The 21,083-nt window shown below is 40.6% G+C and overlaps 4 protein-coding genes across 5 annotated transcripts; all 4 read right to left on the reverse strand.

Annotated features, from left to right (window-relative positions):
• Positions 1–12: 12 nt before the first annotated feature.
• Positions 13–2,965, reverse strand: LOC137885619 (putative nuclease HARBI1). The gene is made up of 3 exons (XM_068727941.1): positions 2,347–2,965; positions 1,765–1,996; positions 13–1,665 (listed from the first exon to the last, which is right to left on the reverse strand). Exons 1-3 carry the CDS (start codon positions 2,647–2,649, stop codon positions 938–940), a joined length of 1,263 nt encoding a protein of 420 aa, XP_068584042.1. The 5' UTR covers positions 2,650–2,965; the 3' UTR covers positions 13–937.
• A 503-nt stretch (positions 2,966–3,468) lies between these two features.
• On the reverse strand, positions 3,469–8,019 carry elob (elongin B). The gene is made up of 4 exons (XM_068727943.1): positions 7,939–8,019; positions 5,895–6,029; positions 5,199–5,307; positions 3,469–4,969 (listed from the first exon to the last, which is right to left on the reverse strand). Exons 1-4 carry the CDS (start codon positions 7,939–7,941, stop codon positions 4,857–4,859), a joined length of 360 nt encoding a protein of 119 aa, XP_068584044.1. The 5' UTR covers positions 7,942–8,019; the 3' UTR covers positions 3,469–4,856.
• Positions 8,020–9,145: 1,126 nt separating this feature from the next.
• zgc:153292 (uncharacterized protein LOC100003014 homolog) lies at positions 9,146–13,809 on the reverse strand. 2 transcript variants are annotated; one of them, XM_068728013.1, is made up of 12 exons: positions 13,414–13,809; positions 12,687–12,888; positions 12,464–12,496; positions 12,077–12,195; positions 11,423–11,534; positions 11,165–11,197; positions 11,044–11,085; positions 10,721–10,954; positions 10,385–10,488; positions 9,984–10,149; positions 9,830–9,892; positions 9,146–9,625 (listed from the first exon to the last, which is right to left on the reverse strand). In XM_068728013.1, the coding sequence occupies exons 1-12, from the start codon at positions 13,476–13,478 to the stop codon at positions 9,617–9,619; spliced, it is 1,182 nt and encodes a 393-aa protein (XP_068584114.1). In that variant the 5' UTR covers positions 13,479–13,809; the 3' UTR covers positions 9,146–9,616. The 2 variants fall into 2 exon arrangements, with proteins under 2 accessions (XP_068584114.1, XP_068584113.1); XM_068728012.1 differs by having other exon boundaries at positions 11,165–11,200.
• An 83-nt stretch (positions 13,810–13,892) lies between these two features.
• On the reverse strand, positions 13,893–19,036 carry rusf1 (RUS family member 1). The gene is made up of 14 exons (XM_068728011.1): positions 18,724–19,036; positions 17,704–17,781; positions 17,503–17,617; positions 17,377–17,422; positions 17,228–17,260; positions 17,019–17,124; positions 16,420–16,521; positions 15,454–15,524; positions 15,162–15,346; positions 14,793–14,850; positions 14,648–14,712; positions 14,425–14,547; positions 14,282–14,347; positions 13,893–14,182 (listed from the first exon to the last, which is right to left on the reverse strand). The coding sequence occupies exons 1-14, from the start codon at positions 18,871–18,873 to the stop codon at positions 14,097–14,099; spliced, it is 1,284 nt and encodes a 427-aa protein (XP_068584112.1). The 5' UTR covers positions 18,874–19,036; the 3' UTR covers positions 13,893–14,096.
• Between the last annotated feature and the right edge of the window lie 2,047 nt (positions 19,037–21,083).

Genomic DNA, 21,083 nt, shown 5'->3' on the forward strand with positions numbered 1-21,083 from the left:
TTTTGTACAGAAACACCATCTTTTATTTTATTTTGAAACTTTACCGGATATAATGTTGTGGTAGTGCGTCTAACTTGACGCAAGGGCCTGACGGATTGGACGGTTGACGTGAGTGTATTTTTAATTATGAAAGTTCACATTTCTTTCCACAGGTAACAGTTTACGTATCTGTATAATATATAGTCATATTTATGTACAACTCGTTTTTAGTGCGATTATTACTGATACTAGTAGCATCAATACTGCCGATACATTTTAAAAGACCGTTTTAAAAATTGTGTTGGTCTGGAGATTTATTTAACCCGGAAAATGTCACAATTGCATCAAGGTAGACATAATAGTACACACTCACTTCCGGTCATCACTTTCAAAATACATTTGGGTGAAAAATCTTAAAGATGAAAAAATAACTTAATTCATTGCCACTTCATTTACTTATTTACTGGCAATTTGTCAAATGTTCTTTTTTGTCACCCCATAGTTTACAAGAGCCTGGACAGAATCTCACTCGTCATTAAGACTTAAGTGGTTATTTGTTTTTCTTACCCATGTGCTTTATTGTGCTGTATTACAGACTCACAGGTTGTATTGGTTGTTACATGTGCTTCCACTCCAATGAAGAGGACCACTAGAAATACTCAGGCATTAACATACATCTACAGTCCTAGGGTCTGTTCTGTGTGATTAAAGAGGTGATAATGTTCTGGGATAAATGTAAACTCTTAGTCCAATATCATCATTTGTCATCTCTATTATGGTTAATTACAGTAATAACTATGCATTACCCAGATTTACTGTATAAAACTGATGATTCCCACAATGTAAATGCTTTAAAGGCAAACCTATCCGTTATCTGACAGCCGTGATGAGAGACCCAGAAAGTAGAGATTCTGTACAAATACACCTTTGTATCAAAGAGCTGTTTCTCTTCATCATGTCACACGCTTCCAGAATCAAACATTTTCAACAACAAATCTGAGACGACGTCACGTCGGTGCACACCCTCGTCATCCATCTCCAACTCCCCCTCTCGGGTTACGGTTTCCTCCTTCTCAATGTCCCCTTGAACCACCTGTCCCACGTCCAAAAACACATTGTGCAACACACAGGCGGTCAGCACAACAGCTCTGGCTCGCTCGTAGTTGCCGATATCCAGATACCTGAGCCTTTTGAACCTGGCTTTCAGGTTAGCGACAGCCTGATCCAGGATGTGAAAATGCTCCTCTAGCGTCTTGTTGAAGAGCTCCTCTCTTGGTCCGTGACTTCCTGAGTATGGAGTTAGAATGTGAGCAGTGAGCGAGAAGCCGGCTCTGGCCACGAGGCAGGAGCCAGAGGGCATCAGTTCAGGATGCTGTTTGAGTTTGTCCCTCAGAGCGCCGCCTCCGTCCACGTCTGATCCTTTACTGATTCTGCAGTGGAGGAAGCGGCCCTTACGGTCGCATGCGAGCTGCAGGTTTAGCCAGGAGTCAGGATGGGCCTCCTTCTTCATCCTCTTCACTTCAGGCCCTGTGCTCTCCACATCGTGTTTCCCTATTGGCAGGCGGATCGGGATGCGGGTGTGTCCCAACACTCCCAGGACCAGAGGGACACCTTGCTGCTGCTGCTGCTCCTCCTGCTCCTTCTCTGGACTGCACAGTGGGAAGAGGGCTTCCACAGCCTCCCTGCCTGGAGAACAGAGAGGAAATGCCCCCTATCATTATCACTTCTAAACCCTCAAACACTGTCCTGATCATGTCCTACAAACTACACTGAGGTTTAACCCACCGACTGGCCACCTGATTTGCTTCTCTTCCAGCGTGTTGAGGCGCTCGCAGAAAGAGAAGAAGATCCTGTGGATGTTTCCTTTCTCCAGGTGGAAGCGGCGGGACACCGAGCGGTAGCTGACCCGCTCAGAGAGCAGCGTGAGGGACAGCAGGACGGTGTGGGACAGGGACAGGCGAGCCCGTCCCGCCATTCGAGCCCTGGATTCAGAGTTTTGAAGCAGGTCTGTGATGTACTGATGGGAGAAAGAAAAGCCCAGTCAGCAGATTCAACTGGTATTTCAGGTAAAACCTCATCATGGATACAACAAAGAGTTTATCTCACAGCAGACAAATAGAGAAGGCCATATTTCATGGCATGATTATTTATTCAGAACAAGGGGCAGCTAGAAAAAGCATTGTGGAACTTTGGGAGATTTGTTTTGTTATTGAATGTTTTTCTTTATTTTCAATACATTCACTCTTTAGATAAATCAACCAAAGGAAAACACTTGAGTTGACTAGATGTGTTTCTGTGCACAAGTACAATTATGATAATCTGTCAACTTATTCTAATAACAGTAACTATCATTTAACAAACCGATACCTTGACTGCTGCACCGTCAACGGTCTCCAGCGGCTCCCGGGACTCTGGTGTCTCTTCCTCGGGGGGTCTGATGCACGTCTGTAAAACTTGGGGCTCCACACTCGCTTGACTCTGCGGTAAATGTACGCATAGAGTCGGGGTAGGCTGAGTTTTGAGTTGCGCTATGAGCTCAGCCTCCAGGATCTCCTCCACCGCCTGGTCCAGCCGCTGCTCCAGCTCGCCCGGAGACAGAGGCTGCCACTCCCGCTCCACCACGTCCAGCACGGCTCTGCCCGCCGATAAAACGCACTCACTGACGTCCATGTGTGCCGGTCTATGTCCGCTTAGTCTGCGTTGAGTCAGAGGCCACCGTGGCTCCGTGCATTGAGCAGAACAAGAGGACGAAGTTACTTGTAGCCGCACAGAAATGCTAAGCTAGTCCGCTAGTTAACGCACGCTGCCTTCAAGTGCTGTCGGAAAGTTCGAAACTTTTAGGAACAACGAGCAACTCGCGTCATCGTCTGTAAAGTGTTGCTTATTGGAAGTTTAATTTGATGCGTGTTAAACATAAATTTTCCATTACCTCGTAAAAAGTCGACCAACAAAGAAAATGTGTAAAAATCAAGCATAAATGCTAAACATTCTCTGGTTACAGGCGATTTGCTGCTTCTCTGATTTATGTAATTGTAAATTCAATATATTCTGGTTTTGGACTATTGTATAGACAAAACATGCAATGTGATATTGTGATGGGCATTTATAACATTTTATTAACCAGTCCATTAATTAATTTAGAAAACAATAAACGAATGTAATCATGTGTTTGCAGTCCTAATTAATAGTTAATTTTCACATATCTTACCAGTTCTCCCAAAATAAGCTGATCCACCAGCAGAACACAAACACAAATTCAAAGTCTCCACACCACAGAGAGATAATAAAAGCCATCCTATGTCCTGCAGTTATGTATTAATTCATCAGTCTGCCAGTAACTTCTGTGCTAGCTTATGTTGTTGTTTATGGCAGTGACTCTTTAAGAAAACACTAAACATTCTATCAGCTGCTGTTTCAAATGAAATGCAAAACCAACAATTGATTGTATTACTCAAACTACACATTCAAAAACACCACAGTGCACAGGCGTGAAAAACAGTTGTTTTAATGTTAAATCAGTTACAAGTGCAACTTTGATCATGTCCCACTGTTTAACAGCCTCAATCTGCAAATGTTAATATCAACAATTTCATTCCACACCCCCAGGTCAGAATATACTTTCCTGTTGTAACTAATGGAGGGTTTTACTTTTTAAATTGTAGGTTGTTTTTAGATCACGAGACCCAGTGTTATACTTTTATTTGATGTGCAGAGGAGTTGATTTCTAATCCCCCCTTTTGATTTTAGGAAAAGAAATGTGTATGAAGGAATTAATGGGGTATAATACAACACAGGTTGCAGCATGAACTAAACCTAAATGGGCAGTGATTCTGGGACGACAGAGAGTCAGATGTGCAGCCCACTACTCACAGATCATCACATGTAAACTACCCGTTTAACTTCAAACGGTTTAGGTTTACTATGAACAACTAGCCGCACTGATTCAAGTCAAGAGCATCTCCAAGATGTCATCGGCTACAATCAAACATTGGAGGAGAGCTGGTTCGTCCCGACCTCGGTTAGTAAGGTAAACAATAATCACTATCAATTCATTTTTGATTGCTGCTCTGCCTGTCGGACATTTCCTTTTCAACACCAGGTCCACGCCAGCGTTACATGTGTTGTAGATCCCCACAGTCTCAGTAACATGTGTGAGCAGCTACAGTAGGAAAACTACAACTACTGATAAGGTAAAGTACCGAGAAATGTTCGTCTTAATGCCAGATCTCCTGCCAACAAGTCAATCTATTTTATCTCAGATCCATATTGTTCAAAACGTTTTTGAAATACAGATAGTAACTTAGAAATTCACAAACTCCTAGCTATTGTCGCAACACATATCCAGGCCAAAGACCAAAAAACATGTTCAATCCTAGTAATAGTTTAATAAAGAAACACACAAACATAAAAGCCTAAAAATGTCACACCTTATAATCTAACTCCCACGTTTAAGCCAGCAAAATTAAAAAAAACAAGTAAGGTAGCAATAACCTGACCCCAAATAAAGAGTAGAATTAATTAAATACGAGGTACAACTTTTTATGTTCAGCCATTACCAACCCCATGGATGACTGACAGTGTCGTGACAAGTCCGTCAGGTATCTCTGAAGGGTCTTGTGTGAAATTATCAATTTATCTAGCATGCGTTCATCCACTTCAGGACAAATGAACCACTTTGAAGCACTCGCCCTCACATGTACAACGAGGGGAATCCGTGTTGGTAATTGTTTGTGCCCCAGCTGAAGATCTGTCGTCGGCAAGGTAAACCTCACCCGCAGAGGCATCACAAAATGTAACCCCTCCCTCTCCCCCTCCGTGCATCCTCCTTCCGACCCCCCTGTGCAGCCCTCTCGTTTCCCTGCCCCCCCCCCTCCTCCTCACTGTACAGCCTGCTCGTTGGCTGTGCTGCCCGAGTCCTGGGGCTTCATGACGTCAGGGAGCTCTGGGGGAGTGGAGAACGACTCGACCCTCAGCTGCTCAAATGAATCATCTGAAAGTGACAACAGTGGAGAGAGAGAGCGAGCGAAAGAGCGAGCGAGAGCGAGAGAGAGAGAAAAGATACATCACAGGAAATCAGAGCTGCTATCGTTCAAAACAACCGGCTCCGCTCAGACTGGACTAAGAGTGGCTTAATAAAACAAGTGACTGTATGATGCCAACACTACAACACTGACTGAAAATGGTCTACTGTGGAGTTGACTAAAGAGTGAACTACTTACCACTCAGACGGAAAGCTAACCCCACCGTGGCCGGGGCCTGAGGTCGAGCGGTTTGATTTGTAAAGCCACAATTTCCAAGAGTTTGACCATCATTCAGCATCACGTCATCCTGGTGAAGACATTTTATAAAAGATAGACGTAGTGAACAGCCAGAAGATCGTTTCTATCTTCCACGTTACACTGTGCACGTTATCAGCCTTTTCAGACCCGGTGTTCAAAGCGTCTGAAGAGATTTAGGAGGCAAGAGTTGCCAGCGCAGTGAAATGGGTGAGGACTCATCTCTGTTGTGAAACTACTTGCATTCCTCTTAGCCAGCATGTTTGTATTCAGTGTCAGTTAAGTTTTAAGCTGGAAGAATCCTGTAACCATTGGGTAAATGTAATGATGCAGTCGTCTGTCCAAAAATAAATCAATTTACTGTCATATACGACAAAGAAAAGCAGCAAATCCTCAAATCTGAGAAGCTGAAACCAGAGTATATTTAGCATTTTAACTTGAACAATGAATGCAGCTTTGAACAGAGGAGCTCATTCCTGAGACGTTGTCTCACAGCATATATCTTCATATTGTCTCCCCTTCACTCTCCTCAATCAGACGGTGATAGAGCATGAATGATTCGAATATTGCTCTAAGTGGGTATGAGTAACAATAAAAACAAATAAAGGAGCTGTTAGCTTTATGTATGTGCTCCTTTACCTTGTAAAGTCTCTGCTCTTCAGGGGGCCTCTTTAAAATGCCTTCCACAATGCGCTTCAGCTCATAGACTGTGGTCGACTCTTTGGCATCGGTGAAGATGGTCGTCTTGTGACGTCGGATCATTAGAAACACATCCTGAAGAGAGATCGAGTGACGGAGGAAAGAGAAATGAGACACTGATGACTCCTGAGAATATTCACATCAGAAAAACATGATTGACTTTGTGAACGCTTTCCTCTCAGACAGGATGCCGTGAATCTCGGGAGGCACATTACTCTGAAACAAATCATTTATGTTGTGGCGTTTTAATCGGGTCCTTCCAAAACTAGAAAAACAGCCCAGACAGAAGTATGCTGCATGTATAATAATACCCCATTGTCTTTCATCCATAAGTCTCACTAAGAAATAATGATACTTTGGGTTTAAAGTCAAGCAATTCATAATCTCCTCATTACTGGACGTCTCTGTGCTAAAACCTCTACAAAGTGTCTGTTGGGATCAGCAGGTAGAAACTTTATCTTTTGCACAGTGGTGGAAGTTATTCAGATCCGTTACTAATACCAAACTGTGAAAATACTCCACTACAAGTCCTGCATCCAAACCTTACTTAAGTAAAATATTAAACTTTTTCTGAACTCAGAAAAACAGCCACGTTTTCAGCTTTGTGACAAAATGCTTTTTCCTTTTCAAAAAGTGTATTTAACTTAAGAAGTAGGAGGATTAATTCAACACATAAAAGGAACACTTCATCCTTCAGTTCGTCACAAACATTCAAAATCAACATCACTGGACAGGATGGGGATGATCAGTTGTAATCTGAAAAATAACTGTAGCTGTCAAACAAATCTAGTGGAGTAGTATAAAGTAAGTAAAGTAAGTATAACGTTTCATACAATGGAAACACTTAAGTGAAGTACAAGTACCTTGAATTCATACCTAGTACAGGACTTGAGTAAATGTACTTCGTTAAATTCCACCACAGCTTTCGCAAAAATGAATCACTTGAAGTAAAGTCATGGGGTGATAGTTATTGTACAGTATACTGAGCACAAAGCAATGGCCGAGCTAATACAGATGTTAAGTCAACTCAAACACTAATTAGTTAGATGAAGCTGCAGATAAAGTATATGTTACAGTGATAACCTCTGTCTGTACTAGCTAGGTAAAAGGTTCTCAGCCATTACATAGAATGAATTACATACAATACATTACTTACAAAAACACAGTTAGAAATCAGTTTAAAACAATATAGACAATTACTAATTATAACTCTGGAGGGTTAAGATGTTTGGCAGCAGTAGAGACTACTGTGACAGTAGTTTGGTGAATTAGTTGATGAGCCCGTCAGGTTCATACAAACACACTAGTGTGACTCCATAACGTCACACCGGTCTCTACATGCAGGCTTTTAAAGACAGCTGCCAGCTAGCGTCACAACAAGCTAACGTTAGCCAGCAGTTAGCTGCAGTAGCTCCCAATGGGTCTGTAAACCTCTCCCAAGCTATCACCTACTAAACACACGTTGTTGTTGTTGTCTAACGTTAAACTCGCTTCATTTAACTGTCAAACACAAGTGGTTGTTTTTTTAAGTATATGTTGTTAAGATGATAACATGAACCGAGATACAAAGGCTACTGACAACTTCTGCTAGTTAGCTTCTTCGTGGCTAGCTAGTCATTTCATCAAAGCACAAGTTTGTCAGTTGAGTTTGTCACATATCCTAAACAATGTGTATTTATATGCGCTTTCGTCCGCGCCCTTCTCGGCTAACCTAGCTGTCGACTCGAGCATTATAAAAGCGATGTCCAGCTAGCTGAAGCTACAGTGTTGACGTTAACCAACGTAAGGAAGCTAACCCATGTTAGCAAGGGTTAGCTAAACAAAGACATCAGCTTTTGGATGGTCGTTTTTTGTCACGAGCCTGGTTCCGCTACTGACAGCAGACATTTGAACGCTTAAAGAAAGACTTAGTGACTAATTAAAGTTAAGTTTAACTAGTCAACAGGCCGTTACATCTGGAGCTGGATCTGTTTTCCTCACTCACCATTTCTTGCGGTTGGTTGCACAGAGGGAGACAAAAAAAACGCCTCCACCGCACAGCGACAACTGTGAGATCACAGCAGCATCAGACACACCTGCAACTCTACAACCAACCAGCAGGTGGCGGAACACTTCTTCTTCTACCAATCTTTGATGTAGAAATCAACCTTTTCGTGAGTCGACACAGAAAACATGACCACTCCCAATAAGATGACTCATGCAACGTATTAGCAGGACACAGGGTGACTGTAAAATAGTTGTTTTTTTTTAATAATATAAAAAAATTGTGGGAAGAAGAGGAAAAACAGACACTGATATAAAAAAATAACAGTTTATTTAAAAAATCCTGTAGTATATTCAGTATATGAGCACATTTCTTATTTTTTATTATTTGGATAGACTCAAAGTACTTCAATCCAGAAAGGTTCAAACGATGAGCAAGACCTCGAGAACTTGACTTCATGGATGTTAAATATCCCCAGTAGAATTAATAGATTGAGTCCGTCGAACTTTGTTTTTTGTTTTCATAGTATACTACATCCTTCCAGTTTAATTCAATAACCCTAACCCTTTAAATCCTTAACTTAGTTTAGTATTGAGTCTAATTCTACTTTCTTCTCACTGGTTGGTTCTTTCATGTGGGAGGACTTAACTTCCACCTCTCAGCCTGACAGCAGCTGTCCTCACAGGGAGTGGAGCAGCTGAACAGACCACAGCTGAGAAAAACAAATAGAGCAAGCTGTGAAAGATCAGAGTTCTAGTTTCCTCTTGTATTTGTGACATTGTGGTTGGCTGGTCGGCGGTCGATTCATGATACAGAAAGATGCAAACATAAAAAAACTTAAATTAGTTTTCTTTGAAAAAACTAAAATCTTTTAAAATGTAACAATTCTGAAGATTTAGGAGGTTCTTCATAGAAAACATGACCTCTGAAACTCAGCTGTTGTTTGACACATTTGTTTACTAAAGATTTCCAATGTGTGGACATTTTTTTTACCAGAACACTAGTCTGTAAACAAAGAGGCTCCAATTTATCTTTGCATAACTTCTAATTGTCTGTGCAGGTGCATATGTTCATGGTAACACATTATAATAGTATTAAGTTGAAATCAAATCATGGTGCTGACAAATGCCTTCATTTTGAGAGCATATTGATTACACAGGAGTATATTTGTAGTCACATATTGCAAACATAATCAAAACAATTCTTATTTAAAGCAAGTTTATTTACATGTTTTACATTTTATACACATGGAACAAAAACATCTGGCACAGCAGCCTTGAAAATACAAATAAATCCTGATGTAAATCATAACACTGTTGTATCCACCAGACCCATAAGGTTCAAGCACAGACTAACATCTCTTCTAAACTTTTGGTCATTAAAGACCTGCATTAAGTTTGTTATGCTCTTTCAGCATATTTAAGACAATTTGTTAAAGAACAATGTTGCATTCTGATATGAAAGATGATTTCCAAAAATAGTATACAAGCATGAAAACAGCCTTCTACTGAGCTGATGGACAAGAAACAAGTCAAAACCCAAAACCTAATTTGGATTGAACAGATTTGAAATGACACCGTGGCCATAAAGGCCTGAAGAATTACACACTCTTCCATGACCGAAAAATACTCCTCCTCACCATTTTGTTCATAAAACCAAGCCCGATTTGAATTCCACATCAATGGACCTGAAAAAGAATACAACTGAGTGAGAAAACGTGTTCACTAAACTCCTCCATATTTTCTTAAACTGCTTTGAGATTGTTTTCAAATTCACTGACTTTCTCTTTCTGAAAAACACCTTGAGAAACTGCAGATATTCCATGAACCCAGAAATATGTAGAACGTTATATTACATATATTACATATACACAAAAATATATTCAACTCACCAAATAAACTTCAGATATTGATCTAATCACGAAGGCACTCTCTCGGATCTTGGAATAAGCAAACTGTGGAACAGAGGCAAGAACACCAGAGTCATTTTACAGTTTCACAAAACAACGGCTCATCAAACCTCAAATGTTCAAAACCTTCACTTACATTCAGTTCTCTGGGCGAATGGACGGGCTCCAGTCCCGTACAGCAGAGCACTGAGAAGGGCCTCTCCTTGGTCTTCGAATGCTCTTTGAAACACAGACTGAACACCTTGGCAGGCAGGTAGACGTCCCAGTCGGCTGCATGCTGCTCTATTAGATCACCTACCATCCTGTTAATGCGCAGCAAAAAGAAAAGCATGGAGTCATGATGAGAGATATTTCAGTGACATGCATCTATCAGCTTGTGCCCTGCTGAGAGGAGCGACAGTATACGTTTGTACAAAAACTTGACTTCAATGTTTGATTCTTGATTTATTATGTTTTATATTCCTGTCAATTTAGAGCTGCTATGCATTAATGCGCTACAGATACAGTACTACTTGTTTTATTACTATAAGTGCTGACCTGTCAATCAGCTGCTGAGTGATCAGATCCACGGTGCCCGTCTGCTGATGATGGACGACCAGAGCGACGGTGATCTTCAGCTGATCTTTCAGCTCTCTGTTGATCTAACACAGGGACACATTCACACAGTGTATCTATGTGAGACACCGACTGATTAGGACACAATGTTATACAAACACTTTATTATAAAACAAAATGTGTGACGACCTAAAGTGCCACCCGTCCCCCGACCACCTGCCACTCCATGAGGAGGACATCCACATAAAAAGTAGAAAACGTTCCCTTTAAGCTCTCTATAACAAATGATACGAGCGGTTCGGTCAACAACGCACTCACTTTGTGGACTATGTCATGAGGCAGTCTGGAGAGGATCCTGATCGGGTATCCAAAGTGGGCGACGATGTCGACGACGTGCTTCGCGACATCCGTAGGGAGGCACGACTGCATCGGCACAGCCTCCACCCACTTGGAGAAGTAGTCCGTCACCGTCAGGATGTACTTGTGTCCGTTCAGCGTTTGGGGCAGCGGCCCTCTGACATCCAGACCCAGCCACTGCCACGGCTCCTTCACCTGCCACCACAACACCACCGTAAACATCCAAACCACTTTGACTTGAGTTTAATGCTGCCGTACGTTCAGGTGATCGTGTTGTAACTCACCTCTATCACCTTCTCAGGATCCTCACAGTCCGTCTGTGAACACTACAGACGAGCACTTGATTAAAACACATCGTAATAGAGAAGTCAAAGTATAAAAGACAAAAACATGAGGACTACTTACACTCATATCATCATCTGGAGCCCACTGAACATCCTGCTGGTGCATGTGAAAAATGACACAATGGGATATAAAGATAAAAAAGTATTTGATAACAAACTGCAATAATGAAGATAAACTTCTGACAACAAAAGGCTTTTGATTTGTCTAATGTCATACCACAATAATGATTAACATGTAATCAAAACATGTTGATTAGTAATTATATTATATATCTATATATATATAGATATATAATATACAATTTACAATAAAACGTACCCGTTGTGCACAGTAATCTCCATGGAAGAAGTGTGGAAATGACTCTATCTTCATCAGCCCTTCATCTACTATAATCCTCCATTTGTCATTTGACTTTTTTGGGTCGTTGTCCCTGAAAATAAAACCATAAAAACATCATGTGAATTAAAATCACCACAGTTCTGGATTAACCAATTACTCAATTATATTATTTCGACAATCGATACATAATTTTAATAATTAAAAAATAAAATAATAATAATATTCACTAGTTACAGCTAAAACAATTTGAAGATGTGTTGCTATTCTTTGTCTGACATGATATTAAATATACATAATATTAAATATACATAATATTAAATATACATGATATTAAATATACATAATATTAAATATACATGATATCTGTGTTTTGGACAGTTTCACCAAAAAACACTTAGTTTTTTTAACTACTTTCCAACATGTGATAAAATGATTAATCAGGAGAACACATGAAGACAATCAATATTAACGACTGGGGCTGTCACAAATTCACAATAACAAAAGAAAGAGGACAGCTCTGTACGACATTACACACAAGTTTCATACCAGCGAAGTGAGGAAGAGCTGTGGCCTGGTGGTAAAGCGATATAAACAGTGGAGGGTTGGGACAGAGCCAAACTTAGAGTAACTTACCCAGCAGGCTGTTCCTCTGTGTGGCTGGGTTCTTTGTTTCGGGCTCTGCTCTTTGCCGTGGCAACACTGATAGTTGGAGACTGAGCTGGACTCGTCTGTGAGGCTTTAACACCAGCTGACTGGGTTCACGATACAGAGAAACAACACACACTGTCGTCATTGTAAGCAACTAATACACTTATATTAATAGACTCCATGGTGCTTAAGTGAATTAAAGACAGAATTTATGTTAAGTTCCTGGTTTAAACCCAAGGAAGCTCAATCTGAGCAAACAATGTTTTATAACTTCAGAGAAAATGGACCAACAAGCTTGCTAAAATGACCACAAACGTCAAAGACATGCTAAAAGACTTTGAACAGTTAAATGTTAATACAACACACTCTCACCTTGAATCTCTTACTTCTTGTGTTGATGGAAGCCTATATCAGGGGGCAGTGACAGTAATTACAGGAGATATATTCAGATAATTATCATACAGATGAAAAGGAGTTCTTCTTAATGAAGCTTCTGTGCTACTAAAGCGTTTCACTGTCTTGTTCTTTTTCCACTCTATGAGCTGATGTTGTATCTGTTTCATGATCCAAAGACACTGAGTAACGACATACAAACCTCTCTTTTCTGAGTCTTTCCAGGGGATGAAAATATGGTGGGAACTGCATCTTCCCGAAGTTTCACACATTTGCCGGTCCTGTCGATGAATTGTTCCTCGAAATGTTTGATGCACAGCACAGAGAAGCGGGACGGGGTCCAGTCCTTCAACTTCATATTGATGAGCCATTTCTTCAGCTTTCGGGGATTGTAGAGGGGAAATCTGTAGAAGCCACAACTCATCAATCCACTGAAACACTGAACTCCATTCAAAAGTCAGCGAGTTTTGCCTCAATGTTGTCATTGGCAGAACTCCTGTTATGTTTGTTAAATATCACATGCACAAAGACGCCAGTAGTCTACTTCACTTAAGTTTTTAGTTTTGCAATCTTTATTATTAGTGTGATGGATGTACGCAAATAAAATACAATGTTGCAAAGTGATGAACATGTTTTGTAAGATCTATCTGAATCAAAGTCCATTATGTCTAATAAATCATATGTATACTCTGTAAGCGGGTAAATATTTCACTGCCCGACTCTAGTTAGCGTTATGCTCGTCATGTATCCTCTTCTTAAATTCCTAGTAAATGTGCTAAAAATTAAAAATGTGCTGGAAAAACTTGCCACTGAGTGGCTAACTAATGCTATTCATGCTGATGTTTATGTTAGCTTTATGTTCGCTAGCTTGACTATTCATAAATCTGCCGGGTGGTTCTGTTTAAGAGTGACAAATGTTTAATACTCACTTAAAATACTTCACATCTGACTCGCTGGAGCTTTCGCAGTCGTAGGCACATTTATATCTTCCCATTTAACACACAATTTAGTTTACTTTGCGTCGAAACAAACCGATTTTGTTAACAGTTGTTTGAGCGACCAGTCAAGGTAGCAATAATACAACCGTAACATCCGGTCCCAATTTTCAAAATAATAAACTCATGACATATTTTGAAGCTTGCATTTACAAAATCATAGAATACATCTTACAACATTTACATCGTAATTGTCAGTATACAATCGTATATTTTTGCTTGTCTTGTATAAACCCTGATGTTGAATTCAACGGCATTTGTTAATTATAAACAAACCGGAAATGCATATTTTCAGCTACTACCCAAAAATATTACTAACTTGACGCAACTGTTGCATCAACGCTTCTTCTTCGTGCCGTCTTTAGTTGCACATAAACGCCCTGCAACGCCACCTTATGAATAAACGATAGAAGGGCAGTCAGTTATATTTTATTCGTATGACACATTTGTACACCTGTAAAAATCTAAATATTTCCGTACAAATATATATATTTTTTTTCTCTACTTGTATCATACACACAGCATGTTTTAAACAATGTATGCTTAAAAACAACACTGTTTGATCAACATTAAAAACTGTGATAAACAATGCAAAATGGCAGTAGATGTCGCACATCTCAGTTGTTCTTTGTTTTCCACTCAACCCTCCACTCATCCCAGTCCAGTAAAGTTCGTTTTGTGTCCCATCCTGCAGCTTCCACTCCTGAAATTGACATTGGCAAAAAATAATGTTTTCTGTTGGTAAATTGCACTTAAAAAGTTGGTGATTATTTGGTCAAATTAGCTTTGAGTGTGTGCTCACCTTTGAGAAATGGATTGAAAGTAGTGTCCATCATCTTGTGACTCTCATGCACCATTTCCCAGTTACCTTTAAAATATAAAAGCGTGTAAAGGAGAGAAAGCACTGCTATTATCGTAAAGAAATTAATGGAGGTAAAGGCTCACTTTGGGTTGGAGGGTCTCTGGAAGTTGGAGGGCTCAACTTGCTGCTGAGCCACACAGCTTGGCACATGGCTCTGATTTCATCATGTACTGATGCTTCTGGTCCCAGACAAACACATACACAGCCTGAGAGGAACACAGCAGAGTTATTAAACAACATTCAAAGTATGTTATATGGCTCTTAAACACATTGCTGTTCTGTGGAAGACGATGGGAGATGACAGACCGTTTCGTACTCCCAAAAGGTAAGGCATGCTGTTTTCCTTCAAAGCCAAATTCAGATCCTCTGGGCTACAAAATAATAAGCAAAATTAGAATAAACTGTGTTATTGTGTGTCATTTTTCTTCATATAAACAAAACAGTGTATTACCTTTCTACAACCTCCTGTAGCCTCACTCCAAGTTTGATTGGCACCTTTTTCCTGAACTCTGGAAACAAGCCGTAGAATCCATTATTCTGAATGCACAAAATTAACATACTAATAATAGCAACATAAACAATACTACATTTATTTAGATAGCGCTTTTCCAAAGCAAGGTTTACAAGGTGCTGTACAAACATCAGAATCATGAATGTGTTCATCATAAAACAATAACAACAACATCATGAGTAGAACAACACAAATAAGGAATAAGACATACAAATTAGTAATAAAACAAAATATATATTAATATATATTGTGTCTCAATGCTGCAACAATTGGACACTTGAATTAGTCATGAAGATGTCACAAAATTACCCAAGAAAACGGGTTCTCTCTGATTGGCCTCCAGTGGACTCAGGACCCGTCCGTCTCTCAGGTAACGCTGCAGCACAATCGAAAGCCGTGCCTCGTTTAAGGTTTCCATGACAACCGAGCGCACAGCCTTGTAGTTGGCAAAGAGGTGGAGGACGGTGAAGAGGAGGAAGAGGCTCACAGTCAGTCTGAGGGGACGGAAAGAGGTTTAAAAAACATGACAGACTCTTGAAAAATGAAGTCTTGTGTCAGATTCTACTGGTGACTTCTACACGTTTTCTTTAAGAACACTTACATCAGATTATCAGTGACGAGGGGGATGAGCATCAAACTGACCAGCAGTCCAGCCAGGTTCACTAAAGTCTCCTGTGGGAAATAAAAGACATGAAGACGACACAAGCACACTGCCCAGTGCAGACAGCTGTTCAGGGCTGATTTTCGCCTTCAGCCATCGTTCAGTCAAAATGACGTAAAAAAGGCGTTTTGTACTACTTTTATGTAGACTGTACTTTATGTATTCTTGCCACAGCAAGATGCTATATATTGAGCTGTAACTACAGTTCATAATGGTCTCTGGTTTAATCACAATAGAAGAGCACATGAATAGGTAAAGGAAATAGACGTCTGTCTGTTCCATCACAGTAATAGAAGATTAACTACACGCACATCTCGTAGGTTCAAGGCGATCCGAAAAACAGCGTCAATAAGGGAAAAGGTAACGCCTCCACACTACTCCATGCCAACTGTGTTTATGAATGACTATGTTTCAATCCTACTTGGATTTCCTTCAGGTCAGAATGTTTGAAAAGTGGAAACCACACCCATATTTATACATCAAGCACACCAACAGGTAAACAGGCTTTATGACGGCAGGCGTCGTTCATCCAAAATACATAAAGTGATAAAACATCCACAAACCATTAACAATTCAACAAAGCACATAAAACAGTAATACAAAAGCCATACTTATAATATCAGACATATATGTTCATATTCATTATCACACATATCAGATACTAAAGTAAGTTAGTAATTAAGTTTTAAGAAAATGTAATACATGAACAGAAATTGAGTCAAAACATTATCAGATTACAATAAAACGACGCACCTGTAATATTTATAACATGTTTTCATTTCTACAAATCTGTGCGTCATGGCATGGGGTAGTGTGCAGGCGCTACCTTTCTCCTGATTCATCACAGGTTACCACATTGTTCACTATGGTTTCCTCCGCAATAAACAGTTAACTGTCATAAAGTACCTGACTGCCATCTTTGGCAGAGATGTCGGCCATGTTGTCTCTGCGAGCCTGATGAACAGTCAGAGCCGCTCTGGTGGCTCCGCCTGCCACTCCAACAAGAGACTGGAGAAGAAAAACACACAGAAGTCAGCTTGTGTTTGTCAAGAAATACATTGAAGCACTAAACCTTTAAGTCGATTGAGCGTTTCTCAGGTCAACAACAGGATATTATGACAATCCATCAGGTTTGATTGACAGTCTGTAGCCTGGTTCCAGACCTGTGACTCTAGCCACGCATTCTGATCAACAGGCTACCAAGTTAAGGCCAGTGGTCTCTTAACCTTCTGGGCTTCTGACCCGTGTTATTAGACTTGTTCGGGGGCTTTGGGTGTTTAATAATACACTAACTTGTGAGCAAAAAGCACCGATAGATGAACTTAAGATTTGTGTCGGAGAAATATAATCTTTCTGCTTTCCAATAATGTTTACTCACAACCTCTATGATTTATCTTCAACCCCATTAAAAGGTTCTCTATTTGATATTCGGAGCATTATTATAGCAGCAGTAACAACTTTGCTTTTTTTCTTCATCCCAGCTGATTTAAAGTTTGTCTTTTTACCTTGAATATTCCGGCTGTACAGACAATCAGGGTGAAGAAAGCAGGAAAGTATGGAGCCAATATTTCCATGAACATGGCGATGTCGTTGAGGACATCAGCAAAAAGCCTGGTAGGAAGTCAAACGACAGAACTTTGAATGGGTTCACAATAATGAGTAGAGTAGACTGATCAAGTATTTTTTTAATCTAGTGCCTGAACACCATGCTTACCTCCACTTCTTGGCCTCAGAGTCCAGTTTACTCCTGGAACAAAGACAAAGGAACTGATCATGAAGAGGAATTTCCGTCAGTGAAACACAAGCTCCTAAAACTTTCATTGCACTTAAATAATGAAATATATTTCAAAAATACGAGCCGACCCTTTCTGCCAAGCGAAGAGGATTCTTCCCAACATGCCAGTTCCATCTGCAGGGGAAACCATTAGTTTGCAGGTTGCACTCACCATGCAGGAGTAACATACATTTGTGGTGTATTTTAAGGATCACCTCTCAGTAGCCAGGTGACTGTGGCTGCAGCTACTGTTGCCTCTTGGTTTCCAACACCGACACCTTTGAGAGAAGCCTGAGTAGCCAGAGTCCCTGACAGAGAACTGGAGAACGCCTGAGAGAGAGTGGAGAGTGTGGATGGAGAGTTTCAATCTGATGGTGATGACCATCTCAATAGTGTTAGTGCGTCATTTACTGTACCTGCACAGTATCCCAAAACTGGTACTGCAGGTAATCATCACTGACGCTCTCTGGATAGCCCTGAGGCAGAAAGACACTCTGAAATAAAAAGTCAAAATGTGAGTCTGAGGGGGGAGTGGATGAGCAGTCGACGTAGCTGTTATATATCAATGTTTTTCTTCTTTCATGGCTATTTCAAGAGAGATAAAACAGTATACTTCAGACAACAAATGCATTATTTACATTTGAAATAGTTTTGGCCCCAAAAGAAGAAGAGTTAAATGATCTGCACCACTGATGTAGAAAAGAAGAGAACAGACTAGAAGAGAATGGAATCCCTTTGATGCTGCTGCAGTGTTTATTGATGTGTATGTTCATGCTGCAAAAGGATATTGATTTTAGGATTGCTATTAATATTATAATTATTCATTGGGTTTTGTTATGTTATACTATTATTAGCTAAAACAAATCATCTTATTTCTATCTTAACAAGTGTGTTTTATTGTCCATCTTATTTTCCCTGTTTTTATGCCAATTTCCTTTGTTTAAAAGCACTTTGTGCTGCAGTTCTTGTATGAAAGGTGCTATACAAATAAAGTTTATTATTACGATAATTATTATTTAGTTGATGTTCCCACATCAGGAGAGAATACTGTTGGAACTTGTATTTTAATTTTTTTTTACCAGAAATGCACAGGTGAACCTCGATCATTACTGAACCATAATGGTGCAGTTTGTCTCTGAAACACTGAAACAGCAACCTGTTACTATTTAAATCTGCACGCGTTCTTTTACCAATGAGTGGTGAATTCTTCTGAACTGTTGATCAGAGGTATTTCTGTCTCTTTCTGTCCTTTAGTAGAGCTGGTTAAACGCGTGCACAGCGTCCATCTATTTGTAAAAAGGACTTTCTTCAAGCTAACAGCATGACATGTCATTCAGACATATAGAGTCACCCTCTCACACATTTGACAGGACACAATCAGGCTTTTGCGGCAGGAAATCACACATGTTTTTTGTGGAAACGTTATAAATCCTTACTTTAAAAACTCCAACAATAGAGTTTCCTCTTGATTCACCTTTACTCCCATCTCTTCTCCTCTCCATCACTGCATCCTTTGCAAAATACTTCCAGGACTCTGCACTGCCATATCGCTCCGTGGCCAAAACCACACTTCCAGCTGTCTCCATTTAGACCGCTAGGAGCGAAAAACTAAACTTAAGACTAAACCGACGAGCCGAAATATACTGCAGTCTGAAATACGCTGGAATGTATTCAATTTAAGTTCATTTTGGCTCAGTACAGGGTGAAACTGGACACAGCCTACGTGTCGTCCTTTCTATCGTGGTTTTCTTTGAAGCACTTCCGTGTTTATTTCCGCCCTCAGAGTTTGGAGAGTCCCCATTGGTCGATTAGGAGTTAAAGGCGGGGCTCCAAAAAGACGCCAAAAACTAGAATCAGAGCCGTTTATTGTAACGGCTATGTTACACATACAAGGAATTTTACTTGTTGAATGGTGCATAACAATAAACAATGAACACAGTGTTGCACTGTGTTCATTGTTTATTGTCCATTCGAGACATAATAAAAAATTGAAAAATATTAAAAGTTACAATAAAATATGGTAAACAAACAAACAGATAACAGTATATTAAAACAAGTATATTATAAAAGTGGCAAGTGAATTTTAATATAGAAAGGATGCGTAAGGGAGTGTAACAGTAGGAAATTGTCCTGGGGATGACAGAGTCAGTGGGGGTTTGTTGATGAACCCAACCGCAGACAGGAAGAAACTGTTCATGTGTCGTGAGGTCTTGGTCCTGATGGACTTCAGCCTCCTGCCAGATGGAAGGGGCACAAACAGTTTGTGTCCAGGGGGAGAGGGGTCGGCTACAATCTTTCTTGCTCGCTTCAGGGTCCTGGATGCGAACAAGTCATGGAGGGACAGCAGATTTCAGCCAATCACCCTCTCAGCAGAGCAAATGATGTGCTACCGTGATGGAGGAGCAGAGGATGGACTCAATGACGGCTGTGTAGAAGTGCACCATCATTGTCTTTGGCAGGTTGGCAGTCTGTGATGGGTGGTTGAGAGGCATGGGCCCCTGCTGGGCTGGGGGAGGGGGACCTGGTGGTCTGGAGCTGGTGGATGGGGTCATGGGGGGTGGGGTCAGGACTGTCCCATTGTCCATCAAAGCGACAGCATTTGTATGGGAATTTAAGGAAGAGATTAACTAAACACAAAATAATAAGATTGAAAAACACACTAATAATCAGTGATGGAATGTAACTCTTTTTATTTACTCAAGTACTGTGCTCAAGTACAATTTTGAGGTAATTCTACTTTACTTGAGTATTTCCATTTTTAATCAAAGAGAGGCTTGCTAACAGGAGTCAAGGACGTGACTCTCTGTGAGCATCCTGTTGTTTGTCTGGGTCGATGCATTTAGATAAAAAATATCCACCAGTCCTTGAAACTCTGAGAATGACCAAACTTTATTATTACTCTGAAGCTCTGCCAGCAATCAACTGACGCAAGACAAGGCCAGTTAGTTGTTACAACACAAGTGAATCAGACAACGTATCCCAATACACTGAAGCTCGACATGAATCCACAGTTTAAAAACACATTTTCTTCTAGAATTTTGCATTTGTGGCTCCATGGATGAAGAGCCAGCAGAAGCCTCCCATGCTCTTTTTCCCCATGCAGAAGGATCCCGCTGTCTATGAAGGCTGCTAGAGTGTACAGTGGGTGGTGTCAGCTCTGAAAAAATGCAGTCATGTAGTCATGAATCGCTGAACAAAGGCAGAATATTATGTCTTATCTCTGGGTCATAAAGCAGAGAGACGGCAGTAGACTAGAAAAACAAGAAGAGCAAGAAGTGTATGTTTCAAAGAGATATAAGTGACTGAGCAATGAGCTGTTACGTGGAAGATACAAACACAACATCTGTTTGTTCTCCCAGGATAATTTACAAAACAATGAGGCAGATTTAAATCTTTGTCTGTTTCACCGCAAGGCGCAACGAGCGACAAGCGCTGACACACCTTCTTCAAGCACTCAGGAATGTGGTGTGGGAAAGAAGAGACGGTTGTAGCAATGTACAGAGTGTAAAACTGTGACTAACGAAGAAGAAGAAGAGAGGAAGCCGACCCTGCGACTACATGGAACAGGACGTGACAGCTACTGTAATCGAGTGAACCAAGGGTTTGACTTATGTGTGGGAGGGAGATAGAGCAAAGGAGGAAAAATAGTTCACAAAGAATGGGCGTGAAAGTTTCACACAAGAGTTTCAGTCCTGCCATTCAACAACATACACAGCACCGGGCGTTCACAGGGACCGGCTGGGACTCTGAGCTGTTCGTCTTTGGGACTTCTACTACAATGACGGCCGCTGTGTTT

Source organism: Cebidichthys violaceus, unplaced genomic scaffold (assembly GCF_023349555.1).
Source record: "Cebidichthys violaceus isolate CVI_PGR_0920_01 unplaced genomic scaffold, fCebVio1.0.p SCAF_40, whole genome shotgun sequence".
Classification (NCBI taxonomy): Eukaryota; Metazoa; Chordata; class Actinopteri; order Perciformes; family Stichaeidae; genus Cebidichthys; species Cebidichthys violaceus.